The following is a 21,480-nucleotide window of genomic DNA, read 5'->3' on the forward strand; positions in this document are numbered from 1 at the left end:
CCACGGATGTCCCCTGGCTGTATCCCAGGAGTGGTGTCCCTGTCCCGTGTGGTACAGAGCAGCTGAGGGGGAGATTTTCCCACTGCCCACCCAAGGGTGGGAGCAGTTGGACCCCCACTCCCTGCCCACCCCTGCCTGGGGGGAGACCGAGGCACAGGGGACAAGAGACACCCGTCCTTGTCCCATCCCAACCGGCCACCGCAGCCGGGAGTCCCCCACGGCAGGAAAGGGGTTAAAGACCCCCCACGGGTTGGCTGAACCCCCTGAGGGGCTCCCCAAGGGCTCATTACCGGGGCCTCAGCCCCCCTGCCCGGGGAGGGGGGGATGAATAATTCAGCGCCTGGTAGGAAGACGTGTCCTCCCTCCCTCTCCTTCCTCCTCCTCCTCCTCCTCCTCACCGGCTCTGCCTTCCCCACCTCCCGCCACTCTCATTCCTCGCCGTACCGAGCCCCGGGCGCCACCGAACTCCGCCCGGTACCGGCGGCAGAGACCCCCCGGCTCCGGTGACTCCCGGCCAAGGCCATGGACCCCAAGGACCGCAAGAAGATCCAGTTCTCCGTGCCGGCCCCCCCCAGCCAGCTGGACCCCCGCGCCGTCGAGATGGTGAGTGGGGGGAAAGAGGGGTGCGGGGACCCCCGGAATAACCGGGGGTGATGAGGGGGAGACGCGCGGGAGAGTCCAGGGGGGCTGGAGTGGGGCGGGGAGGGACAGGGACAGAGGGGACGGGCTGGGGACAGAGGGGACGGGAGGGAGCGGATGGGACAAGGGGGGATTGGAGGGGACAGGAGGGAGCGGGTGGGACAGAGGGGGTCGGAGGGGACAGGAGGGGACAAGGTGGGGACGGGAGAGCAGGACGAGGGGGATTGGAGGGGATAGGAGAGGGGACAGGAAGGACAGGAGGCACGGGATGGGACGGGGAGAGTGGGACAGGGGGATCGAGGGGGACAGAGGGGACGTGAGGGGTGTGTTGGGGCAGATGGGATGGGACAAGGGGGAGGTGGGAGGGGACAGAGGGGAGGGAGGGGATGGAACTGGGGAGGAGGACAAGGGGGATCGGAGGGGACAGAGGGGACAGGAGGGAGGGGATGGCACCGGCAGAGCAGGGCAAGGGGGATCAGAGCGGGCAGGGCACGGGACGGGAGGGACAGAGGGGATGGGACTGGATGGGGGACACAGGACGGGACAAGGAGAGAGCTCCAAGGTCCCCGTGGGAGCCGTGGTCCCGCGAAGGGAGAGTTGTACAGGGGGACAGGGCAGGGACAGGGACAGGGATGGGACAGGAGGGAAGGGATTCGATGGAGGGGACGGGATGAGGACAAGGGTGGGATGGAGGGGACAGGACACGCTGGGGGACGGTGCAGCCACCCCCGCTGCTTGTGCCTGATCCGAGGGGACATTCCCAGCACACTTCGGACCCGGAGCCCTCCCAGAGGGGCCCGGCAGGAGCTGGGGCTCTCACGGGGCTGGGAGGGACCGGGGACAGCGTGGACACCCCGGGCCGGGTGGGTCCCTGTCCCCGCTCCCACACACACACTCACACACGTGCAGACACGTGTCCCCGGGGTGCAGGGCAGGGGACAGGGGACCCGGGGTGTCCCCAGCCCGTGACACCCCGCTGTGCCCCAGATCCGCCGGAGGAGGCCCACGCCGGCCATGCTCTTCCAGCTCTCCGAGCACTCCTCGCCAGGTGAGCGGGACACGGGTGGGACACGGGGCAGGGGACGTCTGATCTAAGGACGGGAGGTGGTGGTGGCAGGGGTGGGACACGGTGACCTGCATGTTATGGGATGTCTGGGATGGGACATGCTGGCAGGGATGGGAAGCAGTGTCCCCTGTGGAGTGGGATGTCCAGGGTGGGACATGGTGGCACAGAGGGCACACGGTGGTGGGTGGGACGAGGTGTCACCTGTGGAATGGGTTGTCCAGGATGGGACATGGTGGCGGGGAGGGGAGGGGGTGCCACATACGGAATGGAGTGGCAGGGAGGGGACTCTGTGGCAGGATAACCCCTGCAGCAGGGGTTTGGGGGTGCCAGCAGCCCCCCTCACACTCACCCTCTCTCCCTGGCACCGCCAACCCAGAGGACGAGAACCTGCCCTACCAGGTGAGTGGGCACCCCCCTGACACAGCCTAATCCCCCTGTCCCGTGTCCCCCAGGGGGTTATCGGGGCCCAGCCCTGGCGCCTGGTGCTTATCGGCTCCCTCCCGGCATGGGCACACGGTGCCAGCGCTGGGGACGGGCACACGGGACGGGGACACGGAGCCGAGCCAGGCTGTGGGGTTTGGCCACAGTGCAAAGCGGCCCTGTGACCATCAGGGAGTCCCCAGCGCCATGTCCCCATGGAGAGGTCCCCACTGTGGGGTCCCCAGTGCCATGTCCCTACAGCCGGGCCCCCAAACCCAGGGTGTCCATGGCAGGGTCCCCACCATGGGGGTCCCCAACATCACGTCCCCATGGTGGGGGGGGGGATGGGGAGTGTCTGTCTGTGGAGGGGACACCAGGACCCCCCACCCCAACACCGCTGCCCCCACAGCGCTCCTCGGGCGAGGGCTGCCTGCTCAAACCAAAGAGGACCAACCCGTGTGCCTACACCCCACCCTCGCTCAAAGGTACCTGCAGGGGGGCACTGGGGGGGACACTGGGGGGGACAGGCGGGGCTGGGGCCCCGGTGACACCGGCGTGTCCCCAGCCGTGCAGCGCATCGTGCAGTCCCACCTGGAGGAGAGCGGCCTGGGCGGGGGGGACAGCTCGGACGGGGAGCCCGACGACGGCGAGCACGGCTGCGACCCCGACAGCGGCCTCGAGTCTGGTGAGGGGGCACGGGGCTGGGGGAGCCTGGGGCATGGGAGGGGGATGGGGAACATGGGGGTGGGGGTGCCACCCCCAGGGGATGTTGGGCTGTGGGGTCGGGGCTTCCCGAGCCCGGAGGACACGGGGATAGGGTTGTGGGAGCGCGGGGGGCACGCAGAGATGGGGACGGGGCTGATGGAGCGGGACGGGGGCCACCGTCCCCTGCAGCCCTCGGGGGCATGGGGGGTGTGGGGAGGACACAGACTGGCTGCTGCTGGTGCTGCCCCTCCCTGCTGCCCACTCGCCCGGTGACGGTGACGGGGCCGCACATCCCCCCGCTGGGCCGTGTCCCCGTCCCCGCGGGGCCGGGTGACGCCAGCGGGACCCCCGGCCGCGGGATGATGCGGCACCGGCGGTGCCCCCGGTACCGACCGTGCCAATCTCTGCCCCGGCCTCATCCACCCCCGCCCGGGCAGCCCCGGGGAGCCAGGGCAGAGCCGAGAGGAGCTACTTCCCCGCCGGGCCCAAGGCGCACAAGCGGAAAGGTAACGGGATGGGGACGGAGGAGGGACGGGGATGGTGGGGGGGACAAAGGTGGGGATGGTGAGGGGATGGGGACGATGGGGGGACAGGAGTGGAGATGGCAGGAAGATGAGGACAGCGGGAGGGACAGGGATGGCAGGGGGGTGGCGGGAGGATGGGCACGGTGGAGGGATAGGGACGGCGGGGGGACAGGGATGGCAGGAGGATGGGGACAGTGAGGGGACGGGGTGCTGAAGGGGTGGCTCTGGCAGGGGAGGGCAAGGAGATGGGGATGGTGGGAGGATTGAGATGGGGATGGTGGGGGCACAGGGACCACGAGGGGCCGTGGTCACCCACCCACCCCACTGCTGCATCCCCTTCGGGCATTGGGAGCCCCATCCCCCCCCCGGTGCTACAGTGGGGTCACCCCACATTCGGTGTCCCTGGGGCCACCATCCTGGCCACCGGGGCCACCATCCCGGCCCCCCCCAGGCGGGCAGAAGGTTTCCTTCGCCGGCGGCATCGACGAGCGCGAGGAGGACCTGAAGGCCCTGACGGTGTCCGAGATCCCCGAGGCTGACGAGGAGGAGCCGGGGCAGGAGCAGGACGGTGGCACCGGGGGTACGTGGGGTGTGTCCCCCGCCCTGTCCCCGGTGTCCCTGGTGCCGCCACGCCCTCACTGACCCCCCTGTCTGTCCCCAGAGCGGCGACACGTGGGCTTCTCCGAGGTGCCCCCGCGCCCCATCGGCACCGAGCGCCACTCGCCCACCTTCCCGCTGGGCACCAGTTAGCCGGCACCGGGACACCGGGACACCGGGACACCGGGACACCGGGACCGGCACTCCCCGCCAGCAAACGCCTTCCCCCGGCCCCAGCAGCTTCGCCTGTGCCCCCCGGCCGCCCCCCCGCCCGCTGCCTGCGCTTCGTCTGCCGTGTGCCGCGCCGTGCCGTGCCATGCCGGGCCAAACTGGGCCGTACTGGGCCGAACTGGGCCATGCCAGGCCATGCCAGGCCCCTCCCCGCCCCCTCCCCATGGGCCTCGTGCCACCCCCCTGCTCCCCACAAGCCCGGCTGCCGGGGCAGGCTGGGGAGGGACCCCCGGGTGTTGGAGGGGTCTGGGGCCCCCCGACCCCCACGGGTCCTGCCCCCCCTGGTGCCCCTCGAGCAGAGCCCCCCACCCTCAATAAACGGCTGTACAGAGGATGGAGAGTCACTGGGGGGACGGGGATGGGGGTGGGGGGCTCTGACCCTCGTGTAGGGGTTCCTGACCCCCATGGTTTGGGGGGCTCTGACCCATGTGGGGGGGGGTCCTGAGCCTCCTGGAGGAGTCTTGACTTCTGTGTTCTGGGGGTCCTGACCCCCGTGTTTGGGGGACTCTGATCCCCCATGTGGGGGGGCTGGTTCTGCCCCCTGTTTATAGGGGGTCCTGACCCCCCTGTTTGGGTGGTCTTGAACCCCATATGGGGGTGGTGACAGCCCGGGGGTGTGGGGCAGGGGACAGGGGAGTTCTGGGGGTCAGAGAAGGGGGGATGTGGGGCAGGACCAAGTGTTCCATGGATATCTCTTCCCCCCCCCCCCAATGTGGGGAATGGTCTTTCCCAGCCCCACTGGCTCCCGTGGGAAATAGTCCCTCCCAGCCCCACGGACATCCCCCCGCAGGGAATGGTCTCTCCCCCTCACCCCACTGATTCCCCCCGCCGTGAGAAATGGTCTCTCCCAGCCCCACCGATCCACCCTTCCTTTGGGGATGGAATCTCCCAGCCCCACTGAACACCCCCCCTCCATGGTGAATGGCCTCTTCCAGCCCCATAGATCCCCCTATGTCCAGTGGTCTCTCCCATGCCCACTGCCCCCCTCCCGCTGTCAATGGTTCCCCCGTCCTCCCCCCCGCCGCTGCCATGGTCGGTGCCGCCGTTTCCCTTCCGGGGTCGGAGGTGGTGGCGGGGCCGGAAGCGGCTCCCGGCGGGACCGGACCCGGCACCGGGAGGTACCGGGGACCGGGGACCGGGGCTCCGGGGGGCCTCGGGGAGGAGGGGGCTCAGACGCGGCCCCCACCCCTGTGCGAGTGTCCCGGTGCCGCCGCGGCCCGGGGGCGCGGCCGCCGGTGGGGACGGGACGAGGCTGTCCCGGGGTCCCAGGGGTCCCGGGGGGCTCCCGGGGCAGGGCAGGCCCGTTAAACGCTGTGACCACCCCCTCCATTCTCCTCACGGTTCACCGGCGGGCCGGGGCGGTCCCGGTACCGGGGAGGGGCTGTCGGGGGGCACCGGGCTGGGAGGCTCACCGGAGGACTGAGGGGTTTTTGGGGGGCTCACCGGAGGACTGAGGGGCTCTCGGGGGGTCCCAGCCCTGCCCTCCCCTCCATCCCACGGCCAACTCCCCCCTCTGGGACACCCCACGGGGATCCCGGGGGGGGGGGTTCCCGGCTCTGATCCCAAACACTGCATGAGGGGGGGGCTCTGGACCCCAAATTCCAACCCAGACTTTCTGAAGGGAAGATCCAAAGGCATCGGATCCCCCCCCCCGGGGATTGTTTTAAACTGAGGTTTAATATCTGGTTTGATATTTTTGTTTTGTTTTCGCACTTTAAAGGCCTCTCTTCCCCCTCATGGGAAGCCCAGAATTCCAGTGTGTGTGTGTGTCCAGCGGGACACTCTGGAGTCCCCAAACATCCCCTGGGGGGCTTCTCCGGGTGTTTCGTCCCCTGGCAAACTTGCCCCCTGCAATATATTCCCCCAGCCGGGAGCCGCAGAGGGGTTGTTTTTTTTTTTGGGGGGGGGAAGGGGGAGATGTTCCCGGGCTGCACATCCCGGGAGAGGTGACGAGGAGGGGGTTGTCACGGGAACGGGGGAGCGAGGGAGGAAGGAGAAGTGGAGTCACGAGATGGGAAAGAATAAAAGCTCCTGACTGGGAGACAGGTCATTAACATGCAAATGGGGCTAATGGGGAGAGGGGGAGGGGGGTGACAGGGGGGGCTTTGAGGGGCTGTGGCAGGGACAGGAGGTGCCTGGGGGGTGTTTTTGGGGTGGTGGCACTGTCCTGTCCTGGGGGGTGTTTCCCTGCCTGCTGCTGCTGGATTTTGGATCAGGATCTCCTCCGTGCTCGCTTCCCCCTGGGATTCCCTGCCCGTGTGGGATCACCCCCGGTCCCTGCAGCCCCTGTGGCCTCCTGGAGGTTTCACCAGCAAAAATCCTCCCTCAGAGTCCAAAAATCCCCATTTTTTTGAGGCAGAGAAGCTCCAAGGCGTCCCTGGAGTCGTTTAGGCTGGAAAAGCCCCTCCCAGGTCACCGAGTCCCTCCCCGAAGTGCCACATCCACAGGCCCTTTTATTTGGGCATTCCAGGGGTGGCCACTCCACCATTCCCTGGGCAGCCTGACCACCCTTCCCCACCAAGGAATTCCTCCCGGTGCGGCTCCAGGCCCGTTCCCTCCAGTCCCATCCCTCATTCCCTGGGAGCAGAGCCCGAGGATGCTGGAAATGCATAATCCAGCACCGGGGGAGCTCAATAAAGGGTGATTTTAAGGCGCTGTGAAAGTTTTGAGGGGGTTGGGGGGAGCTGCCTAAGTGCAAAGTGCTGTCGGCAGGGGGGAGGGGTGATCCATTATTCATCCCCCCCGCAGATGTCCTTAACTTTTTGTCACTCCGAGCCGGGCCCGGCGCCTGGAGAGGCTGATCCGAAGTGACAGGAGCTTCCAGCTCCTTCGGAAGCGCCTCGGAGAGGGACCTGACAGGAGTCCAGCTTTGTTCCCTTCCCGGCCCTGCTGCTCCCCCGGGGATGGGGCACTGGAGCCGCTGCCTGGGGGACCCAAATCAGGCCTTAGATCGCCCCAAATCAGGCCCAGATCACCTCAAATCAGGCCCAGGTTGCCCCAAATCAGCCCTAGATCGCCCCAAATCAGCCTTAGATCGTTCCAGGTCAGCCCCAGATCAGCCCCAGATCACCCCAAATCAGGCCATGCTCGGCGCTCCAGCGCTCGGGGGGTTTGGCATCTTCACCTGCCCCCATGGATTGCCCCTTCCCAAGGGCCTGTGTTGTTTTCCCAGCCTCCTGGTGGTGGACAAACCTCGCTGGGGGTCCCTGGCAGGAGCAGAACTGCCCCAAACAGCCCAGGAAGGGGATTCTTTTGGGAGGCAAAACCAATCCCAGAGCGGGAGGGTTTTCTCGGGAGGCCGTGGGGGTGACTGGGACGTGGCACTGACAGATCCCTGGTCCGACCTGTTCTGGCATCCTCGTTCCGTGTTTGCCCTCTGTGCCCCTGTCACGCTGGCAGCTCCACAGGGCCCTCCTTGTGCTCCTGTCTGACGGAGAGGAAACATCTCGGGACAATGCTTGGCACGGCCGCAGGAAAACGAGGCTCAGGATTCCGGCACCTCGCGCGTGCCCTGGGCTGGGACGCCGAGCAGGGTGTCCCCTTCCCTCCCTGCTGCCTCCCCTGCTGCCCTGCCTGGCCCGGCTGGGCAGCAGAGCCCACATCCCACCCCTCTGGAGGGGAGCAGGGTGCTGTCCTGGCTGGGCAGGTTGGGATCTGTGCCCTCAGCTCCCGAGGTGGCTCCGGGATACCCCGGGGGCTGCTCCTGCAACGCCCTGAGGCCCCGTTTTCTGCTTCCACGACATCTTTGTGGGGTTTGGGGTCGCTTTTTTTCCTCCTGTCACGGCTTTTCTGTGGGGTTTGCAGCCCCTTTTTCCTGCTGCCGTGGTGTCTCCGTGTGGTTTGGGGTCCCCTGTTCCTTCCGTCACGGCATCTCCGTGGGGTTTGTGGCCCCTTTTTCTGCTTCCATGGCACCTCCCTGGGGTTTGTGGCCCTTTTCCTTCTGCCATGGCGTCTCTGTGAGGTTTGGGGCTCCTTTTCCTGCTGCCACAGCATTAAAACCCACCCAGTGCCACCCCCCTGCCACGGGCAGGGACACCTTCCACCGTCCCAGGTTGCCCCACCCTGGCCTTGGACGCTTCCAGGGATCCAGGGGCAACCACAGCTCCTCTTGGCAACCTGTGCCAGGGCCTGCCCACCCTCCCAGCAAGGAATTCCTCCCCAACAGTCTGCTCTGTTCATAGGATCACCCTCTGGAGGGTTGGCAGGAGGGGTGTCTGAGTGTCCCCCCCCCCCGCAGGTGACGCTGCCGCGGCCGACGCGTTCCCGGTGCCGATCCCGGAGGATGAGCAAGCCCACGGACCTGCAGCACGACCTGGAACGCAGCCTGCCGGCCATCGCCTCCATCAGCTCCTCCCTCTCCCAGAGCCAGGGCTTCTCCCCCTACTTCTTGTCCCCGGAGAAGAGGAAGGTCATCTCGGACGTCAGGAGGACCTTCTGCCTCTTCGTCACCTTCGACCTGCTCTTCATCTCCCTGCTCTGGATCATCGAGCTCAATGTGAGTCGCAGGGGAAGCAAAATCCCCGGGAATCTTTGCCCCTGTTTAAGCTCCCTCAGTTAATTGCTCAGGTCCCGGCACTCCTGGGACCGATCTTTGTTTGCTCTTCCCAGCCCTGGCCCCGTGTTCCTGAGTGTAAATTAAAGTGCAGCTCGTTTCCTGCCCCCGGGGCTCTGGGGGGGCTGTCCAGGGTCGTTAACACCGGCCCTGTTGCTCTGTGTTGTGTTGTCACTGAGATCCAGGGCTCCTGGAATCACCAGGTTGAGCCAAATTTCTCTGCTGGCTCCCCGGGCTCGCTGCTGTTCCCGGAGCAGGGGAGGATCCTCGAGGGGCTTTGATCCCAAAATACCGCTGCTGATCTCAGCTTTGGAAAGCTGGAGGTGCTGTTCCACCTCCCCAGGGACTGTAACACGAGGGGCTTGGTCCCCTTCTGACTGTCACAAACTGCTGCCTTTGCTCCGTGTTGCAACCACCGGCAAAATCCAGTTTATTTACCTCAACCCCACCGGGTCCAAGTCCCTCTCTGGGCTGTATTTTGTTTTTATTTTCCCTGGACCGGTCCTGACTGGCTTCAGGCACTCCATGTCCTCCCTTGGAAGAGATGATCTGATAGACCCTGGGCTCTGGCCTTGCTTTATCAGCCTGGATCCTGCTCACTTACAGCCCTTATCTCTGCCCTCCTTATCTCTTGAGTGTCTGCACTTAACAGATTGTCCTGGCAGCAGCTCCTCACCCTGCCCGGAGCCCCAGGAGCCCCCTGCCCTTCACCCCCTTAGGAAAAACCATCTCCCAGCCAGCATTCCAGCCATGCCAGCAGGTGTCCAGCACGCCCAGTTTGGACCCCGGCCCTCCTGCTCCTGTCCCGGTTCTCCCAGGGGGAGGTGCTGCCTCCAAACCAGCAATTCCAGCCCCGGGGAGAGAATCCTGGCTCGGTCACCAGGGTGATGCCTGAGCGTGGGTCGTTCAGGTAGCCATTAATGAGTGACTAACTGCTGATATTTGGGCCCCGAGCCGAGATGCTGCATATTTAAAGCTATTAGAGCAGCTTATTTGCCTGGTTATGAAGAGCAACGATTCGGTATCATGACTAATGGGCCTTTTTTTGTGTTTTTTTTTTTTTTTTGTTTCTTTCCTCTTTGTTATCCCAACGGTTTCCTCGGCTCCGAGATAAGCTGAGCAAATTGCCCCTCGTTAAGAGACAATTCTGCAGAGACAAAGAGAGATGCCTCGGGTCGTTTGTCTGCCTTGTCCACAGCCTTGTGTTCCAACTGAAAACAAGCCCCCAAAAGGACACCCAGAGTTTTCCCTGGTGTGGGGAAGAGGCTCTTGGTGGCCAAGCTGGCACAAGCCCAGCTGGAGGAACAGCCCAGCGCTGCTTTGCCCCCTCTCCTTGCCCCCCATCTGCCTGGATTTTAACCCCCAGCCCTTGCCCAGAGGGATCCCTTCCCGGTGGCTCCTCTCCTGCCCTCGGAGGGTGCCAGGACAACCTCCTGCCAAGGGATTGGCCCGGGATCCAGCACCTCGTTCCTCACAGCCCATCCAAGAGTTCCTCGCATCCAGCCCCTCCCAGCCAGCTGGGCCCAGCTCCGAGCAACGGCCTGAAGGTGCAGCACTTGTCCCAGTGCCCTCACAAAGAGCCATCCCAGCTCCCAGGATTTGTGGTGCCAGGGCCCTCAGAGCCGGGATTGCCCCGGGGTGAGGCAGGAATGCTCCTCTGTGAGCCTGTTCCAGGTTCCCTTTGTGCCCGTGGCTGGGCCTCCTCCTCCTCCTCCTCCCCTCCCTCTTCCCTTTGGCAGCTCCTTTGGACCCGCTGGTTCCCTCCTTCCATCACATTTCCTGGAGTGCTGTGGGAAGCTGGGGCTGGGAAGGAGGGAGGGGAGACCCCTCTCAGTGCTTGGCAGGAGGAGGATCCTTAAACCCACCCCCCCAGGTCCTGGGTGACCCCGAGAGCCCTCACAGGGAGATGTTCTGATGGTTCAGTGCGTGACTGAAGGTGCTGCAGAGGCATTTTCCTGTGGTTTTCTGTTTTTCCTGTGTCTCCTCCTGTTCCTCTGAAGTCTGTCACCTGGAAGCAGTGGGAGGTGCCCGTCCAGGGCCTTCAGGATCTGGTGGCACTGGCTGTGCTGAGCCAGAGGAGCGGGTTTGGGGGTTGGAAATCCACACGTAGAGGTGTTTTAATGTCCCTGCCTGCCCAACCCACGCTCCTCAGCGTGAATCTCAGGGGAAAATGTGCCTTGGCATCCTCCCTGCTCCTCTGCTGGGCACCATTTGTGTTCCAGGTGCCCTCCTTGCCCTGGCCATAACCCCAGGCACTGCTTGGCCGGGCTCCTTCTCCCGGGAGTTCCTCATCAGTGCCCTCAGCATCTTCCTGCTTCTCTGTCTCCCCTCAGACCAAGGACGGCATCCAGAAGAACCTGAAGGATGAAGTCATCAAATACAAGTTCAAGAGCTCTTTCTTTGACATATTTGTGAGTATCTCAGCCCTCCTGCAGGGCTCGGGGTGGGATGGGCACAATCCCCACAGCCCAAACCTTGAGTCCCAGCCAGTCACAGCCCATCCTGGTGCAGCCTTGACCCCGCCTGTCCCTCGTGTGCTGGCACCTGTCCCTGCCCCCCCAGCAGCTGGCAGGGGGCAAGGGCAGTGACTGGTGCCTCTTGGGGGGGTTGTTGGTGCAGCTCCTGGCCCTGTTTCGGTTCGTGGTGCTGCTCCTGGGCTACGCCATCGTCCGCCTGCGCCACTGGTGGGTCATCGCGGTAAGAGCCACTTTGGCCTCTCCTGGTTTCATTTTCCCTCTCCCCCCTCTCCCTGCCCCTCCAGGGGCTTCACAGGGGATCTGAGCCACTTATTCATTTATCTGAGCCGCGTCCATTCACGTTCCAGGTCACCACACTGGTCTCCAGTGCCTTCCTGATTGTGAAGGTCATCCTCTCCGAGGTTGGTTGGTTTTCCCTGCGCTCCTCCCTTTGTGCTTCCTTTTTTTTATTATTTTATTTTTTTATCCCATTTGGGTAATTCCCCTGTGGTTTCCTCCACGCAGCTTCTGACCAAAGGGGCTTTTGGCTACTTGCTTCCCATCGTCTCGTTTGTCATTGCCTGGCTGGAGACCTGGTTCCTGGACTTCAAAGTCCTGACTCAGGAGGCAGAAGAGGAGCGATGTGAGTACCTGGCTCCTCGCTGGTTGGAGGGGTTGGATGAAGGCACCAGGCCTGGGGTTGGTTGCTGCTGCTTTGACATTTCTGGAGAAGGGATCTCCAGGCTGGCTGGGAATGGGAAGTGCCTGACTCAGTTCTGTTAATGGTGTTCAAAGCCCCTTTCGGGGGAAGAAAAATACCAGATTATAAAAAGCATCTTTTAATTGAGGGGAGAAAAATGTGCCAGATTCCCCCAGTGTCTGGATCCTCTGCATGGGAGAGAAAGTGTTTGGAAGCAGTGAGGCAAATGCCAGGCAGAGTGTGTTGGACTCCCTGTCCCTGCTCTCTGCACTTGGATCTGTCTGGAGACCTTTCCAGGGGGGTTGCTGTGGTCACAGGGGCGCTGTGGGGCACGCTGTGAGTTATGGGGTGTGACATTCCACAGCCTGTGGTCTCTGAGGTCACACTGAGCACAGACTGAGCCTGACCTAATGCTTTCCACGTCACCCTGTGGCTCCCAGGGTCCTTCCAGGGAGCTGGTGCTGGAATAGCTGCCCATTCCTGCAGCACCACAAGGATTTGCCCCCCTCCCAGACTGGCTGGGAAGTGACCCTGAACGAGGGAGCATTTGTCAGGCAGGGCTGGATCAGAAATGCTCTGACTGACTGGAAAGCACCAGAGGATGTTTGGGTCTTGCAAGGAGGCTTTAAGATGAAAAATGATCAAGTGTTTAATGCCTCTATTGGATTAGGCTCAGGTTCCAAATTGCTTCCAGGGGAAGCTCTTATTTAATTAGATGCTTAATCGCCTTTGGATTATTTGACAGGCAGAAGAGCCCATTGATCTCCAGGCAGATAAAACGTCTCAGACAAAAGATGAGGCAAGAGGAGCCGCAAAGCTCCTGGGCTGGCTGGTGTCAGCGGGAAAACTCGTGGGAAACAAGTGGCTGGGAGGGTGTTTGGGCAGGGCTGGCACCCCTGGGTGTGGGGATGGCAGTGTGTGATCCCTGTGCTCCCGTTCCCAGGGTACCTGGCAGCCCAGGCTGCGGCCTCACGGCCCCTGCTCTACCCCCGGGCCCTCTCTGAGGGGCAGTTCTACTCCCCCCCCGAGTCCTTCGCAGGTAAGAGGTGCTGTTCTGAGCCCTCCTCTCCCTTCCCAGCTCATCCCAGCTCATCCCAGCTCCTGGGAATGAGGGCAGGGGGGTGGGTGGGCACAGGCAGGGGAGGAACAGGGCTGGCAGCACATCCCTGTCCCTGGGACACTGCCCTGGGACACCAACTGTGCTGGCACTGGAGTGGGGGGATGTCACCTGGAGCTGTTATCCCAGTGTAGGTGACACTTGGGATGAGCTCAGCCTTCCAGAACTGTTATCCCAGTGTAGGTGACACCGGTATGAGCTCAGCCTTCCAGAACTGTTATCCTGGTGTATCTGATACCTGGGATTAGCTCAGCCTTCCAGAGCTGTTATCCCAGTGTAGGTGACACCCAGGATGAGCTCAGCCTTCGGGAGAGCTGAGCAGGTGTTCAGGGAGACAGGACTGGAGTCATCCTCACTGACAGCCCTTCCCACTGGATAAGGGGCAGGGCTCAGCCACTGCCCCCAGGAGAAGGTCAGAGGGGGTTGCACCAGTGGGACCTTCATTAACTGTTCGTTAATTGGGTGTTTCCCCCAAGGGTCGGACAACGAGTCGGATGAGGAAGGCACAGGGAGAAAGGCCTTGACAGCTCAGGTAAACTGAGGCAGCAGAGCCCGAGACTGGGACTGTCCCTGTCCCTCTCCAGGCTGATCTGGGGCTGTGGGAATCCCCCCAGTCCTGCTGCCCCCCATTCCACACCCCTCTGCTCTGGGGATGTGTGGCTGAACCTCTCGTGGCCACCACGGGAAGGGTCCTCTGAGTCCCCTCAGCTTCACCCCCCTCCCCCAGGGCTGCGTCCTCTTCCCTGCAGCATCCCACAGGGCTGTGTCCTGGCTCTGCTCCTGCCTGTCCCCCTTCCATCCCTGCCTTTTGGGCACATTCCAGTGTGGGCATCGCCTCCCTGTCCCCATGACTTGCAGGGTGGCCCTTTCACCTCCCCAAAACCTGGCTGGGCACAGGCTTTGTGCCCTTTTTCCAGTGGTCCAGCCCCACTTGTGGCTGCTCCAGGAAGGAAGCTGCACATCCCAGAGCCCTCTTCCTGCTGGAAGCCCTCACGCCGAGGCAGGAGCCGCAGCTGGTGTGTGGATCCGAGCCAGGGCAGGGAGCGTGACTTGGAGCTCCAAAATGAGGCCTCTGTGACCCAAATTAAGAGATTTCTGATCCCCTCTCCCTCTGCCAGCCTGGTGGGAGGGGGAGCAGCCTCACACACCCCCCCTCAGGCCTCCTGCATGCCCAGCTAACCGAACCCTCCCTGCTTTCCCCAGGAAAAGGAGTACGTCCGACAAGGCAAGGAGGCCATGGAGGTCGTGGACCAAATCCTCGCCCAGGAGGAGAACTGGAAGTTCGAGAAAAACAATGCAAGTGTGGTGTGGTATTCTCTGTGTGTGTGTGTGTGTGTGTGTGTCCCTCCATCCCAGCTGGCAGAGGCTTAGCAAAAAACCGGGACAAACGAGGCTTTGGAAGCCTCCTCGCGCCGTGAAAAATTAACAAGCGTTACAATTACCTGATTGAATTAGGAATCTCTTCCAGTTCGGTTAAATGTAAAATCCCCCCCCCCTCCCCCCCCTTATTTAATTAGACGTTTAATTGCCCTGCAGTTTGACAGGAGTGGGAGCCTCAGCCCTCCTCCCTCTGGCCGGGGGTGGGTGGGCAAAGGGTGGAGGGCTCACCTTTGGGGTGAGTGCTGGAATGCTGCTCCCATGGCTCCAGCTCAGCTCTTACTCCAAGGAAAGGTGCCTTGGAGCCTGCTGGGTGGATCCAAACCAGGGTCTTGGCCCACGTGGGAGCAGGAAATGTGGGGTACAAACTGCTCTTCCCACCCCCAAATCCACTGGTGCTTCCCCCCCACCCCCTTCCCCAGCACAAGGACCTGGAGTGTAAATCTGGGATGTGTCTTTGCCCACCCCAAGGTTTTCTGGTGTGCCCAGAGCTCTGAAGGGCAGGGAGAAAGAGGAGGTGTCTCTGCCCCCCCTCCCAAACCTGACCCTGTTTTACGAGGTGGAAACACGACTGGGAGGGGGGGGTGCGAGCCCTGCAAAGTGCTGTCTCATCTGGTGTTTCAAATTCCCCTGTCAAGTGATCCTTTGTCTGATGCCAAACTAGCTGGGCAGATTGTTTTCTTTTTCCAAAGGGGGATGGATTTAAATAGACTAATCAGAGTTTAACACAGGGCTAACGATGAAAGGTTTTCCTGTGCCCATGCCCAGCCCCTCTGGTGGTGGAGGGGGGGGCTCATCTCCCATGTGCAGTGCTGGCACCGACCCCCCTCTCCTGCCCCGGTGCTGCAAAGAGAGTTTGACCTTGACGTGGGGTTTGCAGGCTGGCACGGGGCGGATTCTTTTTCTGTCTCACCCCTGCTGCCTCTCTGGATGTTGTTTTGTTGATGGAAATGCAGGCATGGCCAGCTGAAACGTGCTCGGGGTGGTTTCTGTGCCCGGCATGGGGGGGCAGGGGGACATTGGAGGGGTGAAGGGGGTCCCTCGGGGTGGCAGGAACCCCAGTGTTTTGCTAGGCTTCACCCCAAATAGGAGCAATTCCTTTTGCTGACACAAATGCACCTTTCTTATCTCCTGCACAGGACTTTGGTGATGTTGTTTACACTTTTGAGATCCCTTTCCACGGCAAGACCTTTATTTTAAAGGTAAGAACCCTCCCTGGATCGATTCCCAGTCTGGCACGGGCGAAGGGCCACAGCTCAGCTTTCAGGACGGGTCAGGGCTGCAGGACACGCTCCCTGTGCTTGAGACAGATGAGCTGCACTGGGGAATCTCTCCAGGAAAACCCCTTGGCTGGCAGACAAACTCCCCAGCAAACATCCCGGGCCCCAGACCCTGCGGGGAGAACCGGGAGCAGGTGACTGCGAGACTCGCTTCCAACCCCAGCATCTCGGGCTAATCTGACCAAGGAGGCTAATTGGAACTAATTGCCAGCAAGACCAGGGCTGAGCAGGCGTCTGCTGCTGCCTGGCATCGGGAAGAGCCGCTCGGAAGTGCCTTGCTCCGGTGCCCTCTCCCAAGCTGGAGAGCCTTGGCTGGGAACCACGCTCTAATGAAGCGGCGGCGCTGCCGTGGCTCCTCTTTGTTCCAGTGCATATGTTGCCTCGCTGGCAGGAGCTGCCAGTGGAGCAGCTCTTGTGTGTGTTCACCAGGAAAAGCTGGATGGTCCCCCTTTACTGCGTTAACCGTTTGCCTCCAAAGATCCCCCGGCTCCTGTGGGGTTGGGGTGTGGGGGGGAATGGGTGGTGGAGCTTGGAATGGCTTGGAGGGTCAAAAACGTGGCTTTCCCAAGCCAGGGGAACAGGGAGCTGCTGGGAATTGGGGTGGGAGAGGAGGCAAGCAGACAGATCCCCTGCCCTCGCACCAGCACGGAGCTCAGTGCTCCCAAATCCCGAGGGTTTGTGCCCTCCATTCCCCTGGGAGCACTGGGACAGGGGTGGCACCCTGGCTGTATGCAAACCAGGCCGCTCTCCAAGATGATCCCCCTTGTCCTTTGTTGTCCTGCCCTGTGTTCCTTAAAAACAATCTTCCCCAAGGGGAGCAGGGGCCTGGCTGACTGCTGTGTCTGTGTCCTCAGGCTTTCCTGCAGTGCTCTCCCGAGCTGGTTTACCAGGAGGTGATTCTGCAGCCGGAGAAGATGATCCTGTGGAACAGAACAGTGGCAGCGTGCCAGGTGAGCGTGCTGGACAAAGATGGCTTAATCACAGGAGCTCCTTGGAGCGGAGAGCTGGAGCTTCCCAGCCCGGCACAGGCTGCTGGCAGCGCCCAGGCCGTGCTGGAGCCGAGCTGGGTCCCAGTCACTGAGGCGTTAAATCTCCGCCGCTCGTCCCAGCGCCGCGCGGCAGCCGCTGCCTGAGCCCGGCCAAGAGCCCGTGAGGTGGGCAGGGAGAGGGGCCAAGGCCGAGCAGAGCCTGCCTGTGCTCGCTGGAGGGTCTGGGCATTGCTCTGGGGAGCTGGAGGTGACACCTGTGCCCCCACAAAAACTCAGGAGGCAAACCCGTCCCACACCACCAGCGAACTCACCCCCCTGCACCACAGAGCCTGTGGGTGCCCTGATCCTGGTGCTGGTTTGGGGGAGGGAATGTGTCCCCCAGCTCTTGGCACTTGGAGGCACAGTCTGAGCGCAGATCTCTCGTTTTTATTTCTCCCCTCCCCAGATCTTGCAGCGGATCGAGGACAACACGATCGTCTCGTACGACGTGGCGGCCGGCGCTGCCGGAGGGGTGGTTTCCCCAAGGTCGGTTCATCCCACTCCGTTCATCCTGAGCCCCCAAACACCCCCCAAACCACAGGGAGAGCCCTCTGAGGGCACTGGGAACGCTCTGGGCCGGCTGGGAGCTCCGGTGTCACCACTGTGTGACCCTCCCAAGGGCGAGCAGCCCCTGAAATTTTCCTCCAGACATTCCTGGCAGGATTCTCAAGAGCTCCAAACCTCAGGCGGCCGCTCGGTCGGGCTCCCACGTATCAGTGCTGGCTGTGCTTTGTCCCCGTGTTGACACAGCCCTGCCACAGCCCTTCCCAGCAGTCAGGGGAGCGGGATCTGCTCCCTCCACATGCCATGTGTGTGCTCTGAGCAGGCAGTGCCCTTTCTTTGCTCAGGGATTTCGTGAACGTGCGTCGGATCGAGAGGAGAAGGGACAGGTACGTTTCCTCAGGGATTTCGACCACGCACAGCCTGAAGCCTCCTCTCTCCAAGTACGTCAGGTAAGAGGCAGGGGCTGTTTTTCTGAGCTGGGATCACTCACTCCCAACGAAGCTTTAGGGCAAAGAGCCACTTAGCTGCAAACCCTGCTGCCTTTCCTGGCAGGGCTTGCAGGAAGCCGAGCTATTTGTGGAGCTGAAACCTCGCTTCCCTTGCTCGTCTCCCTTTGTTCAAGAAACTCTCTGTGCTGTCAGCGTTGCTGGGGCGTTTCCCACCTCAGGGGAGTGGAGGTGCCCGACCAGTAGCAGCAGCAGCCCTGTCCCAGTCCCCCACTCCACATCCTGTTTGTGTAGCAGGAATTTCAGAGGGCAGTAAACAGCTGGATACGCTCCCAGCCTCTCACACGCGTTTTTGCTCCTCGTAAACCGAGCTTAAGACATGGAGAGAGGGTCCCGTGGGTGAAAGAAGGATGGAGCAGCTCCCAAAATCTCAGCAGGGCTTTGGTCTCTCCCATTCCGAAGGGCTGGGCTGGTGCTGGGCCCTGGCAGGGTCGGGCTCGGCAGACAAGGACTCCTTGTTCCTGCCGGGGCCCAGCTGTGCTGCCACGCTCCCACATCGCCCTTCCCAATAATCTGGTTAAAGTAATTGCCATTTTATCTCGGAGCTGCCTCGCTCCATTTAAGAGCAGGGGACTTCGGGGCCTGGAAAAAAATCCTTCGACAAATGTACCCAGCGAAAACAGCGTGTTCTGGGCAGGGGAGGGAAATCTGTGCACAGCTCCCGTCTCAGAGACGGATCAGATGGTGCCAGCAAGGATCTGGGGGCTGGAGTGACAAGATCCTTGTCCCCTGAGCCTGTCCTGAGCACACAGGGCTTCCCTGGGACCTCCTGGTTGTGCCTGGCTGGGAAAGCTTCCCGTGGGGCAGAGCTGGCACCATCCAGAGGCAGAGCTGCTGCTCTGGCACCGCCAGTGCCAAGGCACCTGTGGGAAGCCTGCCCTGCCGTGCTGGCTCGTGCTCCTGGAGCCAAGGAACACCTTTCCAGGCTCTCCACATCTGCTCCTGCCCCACGGGGCTCCGGCCCTGGCTGCCAGGCGGGATCCATGCGGAGCGGTGCGGGATTCCAGCCAGGAATCGGGCCCTGCCTGATCCTCTTGGCTCTGCTCCACAGGGGTGAGAATGGACCCGGAGGCTTCATCGTCCTGAAGTGTCCCAGCAACCCCAGGGTCTGCACCTTCATCTGGATTCTCAACACGGACCTGAAGGTAAAGCCAGTCCCTGGTTCCTGGCACTGCTCTCCTGGGGGCTCCAGCATCCCAGGGCCCTGCTCCTGGATCCCAGCAGCCATTGGAGTGGTTCCTTATCAAACACTGCCCTGGAGGGGCTCAGGTGGAGGTTAAACTACCCCAAAATCCCCATCATTGCCCCGATGAGGAGGCGGGCAGGCTCTTCCTTACCTGAAAGATTTCATTTAGGGGCTTCACCTCTGAGTGCAGAACTAGGGGGAGAGGATGTTTTTATCCATTTGGGGGACCAAAACCAGATGGGCACGGCAGCTGTGCCTGGCTGCTCCCAGGAACACTCCAGAGGGGCAATTCCCAGCTCCAACACCCCCCACCCCGTATCCACCCCCGGGAGAAGGAGGTTTCCCAGGCCTGGAGCATTTTGTGGAGCTGCCACCCGTGGCCTTGCGGGTGTCCCAGGCTGGGGCGGGGGCGGGAGCGGGGCCGGCCCGTTCCTTCCCCCGCGGAAGGTTGGGGATGTTGACGTGGTAACGGCGCTGCCGCAGCGGCACAAAGGCTCCATTCATCGCTGTGCTGCAGCGCTGCGGCCCCCGGGCCCTCCCCTCCCTCCCTCCTTCCCTCCCCTCCCACGGCCCTCTCCCCTCCCCTCCCTTCCCCCAGAGGCTCCTGCCCGCCTCGCTGGAGATGGGCAGTGCCCTCCCTCCCCGTTGTGTCCTTCATGGGTCTGGCTCCCATGCCTGTAAGGGGTTTGGAGAGGGGGGATAACAAACCCCTGAGACGGGGCTCGGGAAGAGAAGAGGTTCCTTGTGCTTCCCGGGCCGGAGCCGCCTCCGCGGTGGTGGAAGGAATTCCGGAGCGGCCGAGCTATAAATAACCCCCAACTGCTCCCAGCGCCTTCCCCAGGGGCTCTGCCAGTGCCCAGACCCCCTCCGGAGCTCCTCGCTGCTTCCTTTGGCCCTGGAGGGGTATTTATAGCCCGTGGCTCATCCCTTCCTGCTCCAGGGGGTGGGATGTGTGTGTTTGGGTCCCTGTGGGGAGGTGACTGAAACGGCCCCTGGAACAGCGGCCTCGAACTCTCCTGCCCTTTAATCAGAGAGGAAACCCCCTGCAGGCCAAAATCTGTGCTGGAACCCCCCAATCTGAGGGCAGGGGGCTGTCCTGTGCCAGCCTGACCCCCAGGATAGTTGTCCCCTCATCCATCCCTGCTCAGGACCCCCAGAGCAGCTCCCAGCCCTTCCTGGGCTCCCTCCCCACCCCTGCAGAGACTGGGATTATTATTTTTTTCCTGGATCTCCCATCACGGAGCCGAGGCCGAGGCGGGTGGGGGTGAGTCGTGCAGGGCTTTTTTAGGGAGATCAAACCACGTTGCAGATCCTCCCCCGGCTCGGAGCTCCACGAGAGCCGCAGCTCCGCGCCGTGGGTGCTCCTGGAGTGTCCCTGGAGCCCCCAGCCCGAACCTCACACAAGGCTCTCAGGCTCCAGGCTGCATCCCCAGAGCCCCCAACCCCAAACCTTGCTCGTGGCTCTGTGTCCCTGTCCCTGGAACACCCTGGGATGGGATGGGATGGGATGAGGGGCAGCCCTGAGCCCCAAACCTCGCTCACGGCTCCTGCATCCCTGCAACTCCTGGGGGTGGGATGGAAGGGGCAGCTCTCATTCCCAAACCTGTGCTGGTGATTCTGTGTCCCTGGAAGCCCCAGGGGTGGGATGGGGCCACCCCTCAGCCCCCAGCCCGTGTGCCAGCCCCGTTGTGTCCCTGCAGGGTCGGCTGCCGCGGTACCTGATCCACCAGAGCCTGGCTGCCACCATGTTCGAGTTCGCCTTCCACCTGCGCCAGCGCGTGGCCGAGCTCTGCTCCAAGCCCTGAGGACATTCCACGGCCCTCTCTGCTCTGGAAGGGGGGGGGACAGGACCCTGCAAATCCCCTCCCAGAGAGGGGACCCCTCGCTGGGGGGCTCAGCTCCTCCTGCCCCCTCACTGGGGCCCTGGAACCACTGACTGTTACGTGCCAAACCCCTGCCCTGCCCTTCTCCGGGGCTGGGCTGGTCCCCCCTGCCCCACACAGGGGGTGGGGGCTCAGCTGTGACCCCCATGTGCCCCCCACCCTGGGGCTGTGCCCCCCACCCCGGGGCACGGCTGGGACTGCACAAACCCCCTCCCCCTTCCCAATCCCGCAGCTCCCGGCGCGGGATTTGCCTTAAGCAGAGACTTTGATCCTTTTTGGGGGTGTAGGGGGAGGGGGGTTTGGGGGAGCGCGGGGGCTGCGGTTTCTCTACCTGTGAGCGCCGTGTGCTGCTCTAAAAACAGCACAGCAGCAGCAGCAGCAGCGCAGGGGCCCCCTCCGCACGCGGGGGCTGCACTGAGGGAGGGGGGGCACCCAGAGCAACCCCCCCCTGCTCCAGGGGGCTCTCTGCACCCCCCCAGCCATGGCCTGGGGATCCGACCCCCCTGCCCCCCCCCAAAAATTGGTGAGGGGGGAATTAAAGCCTTGCACTGTTTGCAGCTCCTCGTGCCCTTTGTCACCCGCGGCAGTCGAAGCTCAGGGGTGGGGCTGGGGTCACCCCAAATGCCCCCCTCGGGCACAAAGGGTGGGGTCTCCCAGCTCCTTTGGCCGCTGGCTGTGGGTGGCAGTGGCCGTGGGTGTCGCTGCTCCT

The 21,480-nt window shown here is 62.9% G+C and overlaps 2 protein-coding genes across 3 annotated transcripts; both read left to right on the forward strand.

The window, feature by feature from the left end:
• The first annotated feature begins 277 nt into the window (after nucleotides 1-277).
• On the forward strand, nucleotides 278-4,514 carry PPP1R1B (protein phosphatase 1 regulatory inhibitor subunit 1B). Its single transcript, XM_050330756.1, has 8 exons — nucleotides 278-603; nucleotides 1,627-1,687; nucleotides 2,082-2,104; nucleotides 2,535-2,610; nucleotides 2,691-2,810; nucleotides 3,268-3,336; nucleotides 3,806-3,934; nucleotides 4,016-4,514. Exons 1-8 carry the CDS (start codon nucleotides 523-525, stop codon nucleotides 4,102-4,104), a joined length of 648 nt encoding a protein of 215 aa, XP_050186713.1. The 5' UTR covers nucleotides 278-522; the 3' UTR covers nucleotides 4,105-4,514.
• Nucleotides 4,515-5,246: 732 nt separating this feature from the next.
• Nucleotides 5,247-21,047, forward strand: STARD3 (StAR related lipid transfer domain containing 3). 2 transcript variants are annotated; one of them, XM_050330814.1, is made up of 15 exons: nucleotides 5,247-5,300; nucleotides 8,420-8,677; nucleotides 11,068-11,145; nucleotides 11,354-11,431; nucleotides 11,559-11,612; nucleotides 11,716-11,833; nucleotides 12,834-12,929; nucleotides 13,484-13,539; nucleotides 14,211-14,303; nucleotides 15,524-15,586; nucleotides 16,519-16,614; nucleotides 17,099-17,178; nucleotides 17,541-17,645; nucleotides 18,754-18,847; nucleotides 20,589-21,047. In XM_050330814.1, the coding sequence occupies exons 2-15, from the start codon at nucleotides 8,465-8,467 to the stop codon at nucleotides 20,691-20,693; spliced, it is 1,329 nt and encodes a 442-aa protein (XP_050186771.1). In that variant the 5' UTR covers nucleotides 5,247-5,300; nucleotides 8,420-8,464; the 3' UTR covers nucleotides 20,694-21,047. The 2 variants fall into 2 exon arrangements, with proteins under 2 accessions (XP_050186771.1, XP_050186770.1); XM_050330813.1 differs by having other exon boundaries at nucleotides 5,264-5,300; nucleotides 8,364-8,677.
• The last annotated feature ends 433 nt before the right edge of the window (nucleotides 21,048-21,480 follow it).

This window comes from Myiozetetes cayanensis, unplaced genomic scaffold (assembly GCF_022539395.1).
Source record: "Myiozetetes cayanensis isolate MyiCay16 unplaced genomic scaffold, myiCay2020 scf44, whole genome shotgun sequence".
NCBI lineage: Eukaryota > Metazoa > Chordata > Aves > Passeriformes > Tyrannidae > Myiozetetes > Myiozetetes cayanensis.

Excerpts from the sequence above, each read along its gene's own strand:
- STARD3 (XM_050330814.1), top strand. The coding sequence starts at position 8,465 with ATGAGCAAGCCCACGGACCTGCAGCACGACCTGGAACGCAGCCTGCCG. Across the intron at positions 8,678-11,067 it reads TCTGGATCATCGAGCTCAAT|ACCAAGGACGGCATCCAGAA; the intron begins GTGAGTCGCAGG and ends GTCTCCCCTCAG. Across the intron at positions 18,848-20,588 it reads TTCTCAACACGGACCTGAAG|GGTCGGCTGCCGCGGTACCT; the intron begins GTAAAGCCAGTC and ends GTGTCCCTGCAG.
- PPP1R1B (XM_050330756.1), top strand. The coding sequence starts at position 523 with ATGGACCCCAAGGACCGCAAGAAGATCCAGTTCTCCGTGCCGGCCCCC. Across the intron at positions 2,105-2,534 it reads ACGAGAACCTGCCCTACCAG|CGCTCCTCGGGCGAGGGCTG; the intron begins GTGAGTGGGCAC and ends CTGCCCCCACAG. Across the intron at positions 3,337-3,805 it reads CAAGGCGCACAAGCGGAAAG|GCGGGCAGAAGGTTTCCTTC; the intron begins GTAACGGGATGG and ends GGCCCCCCCCAG.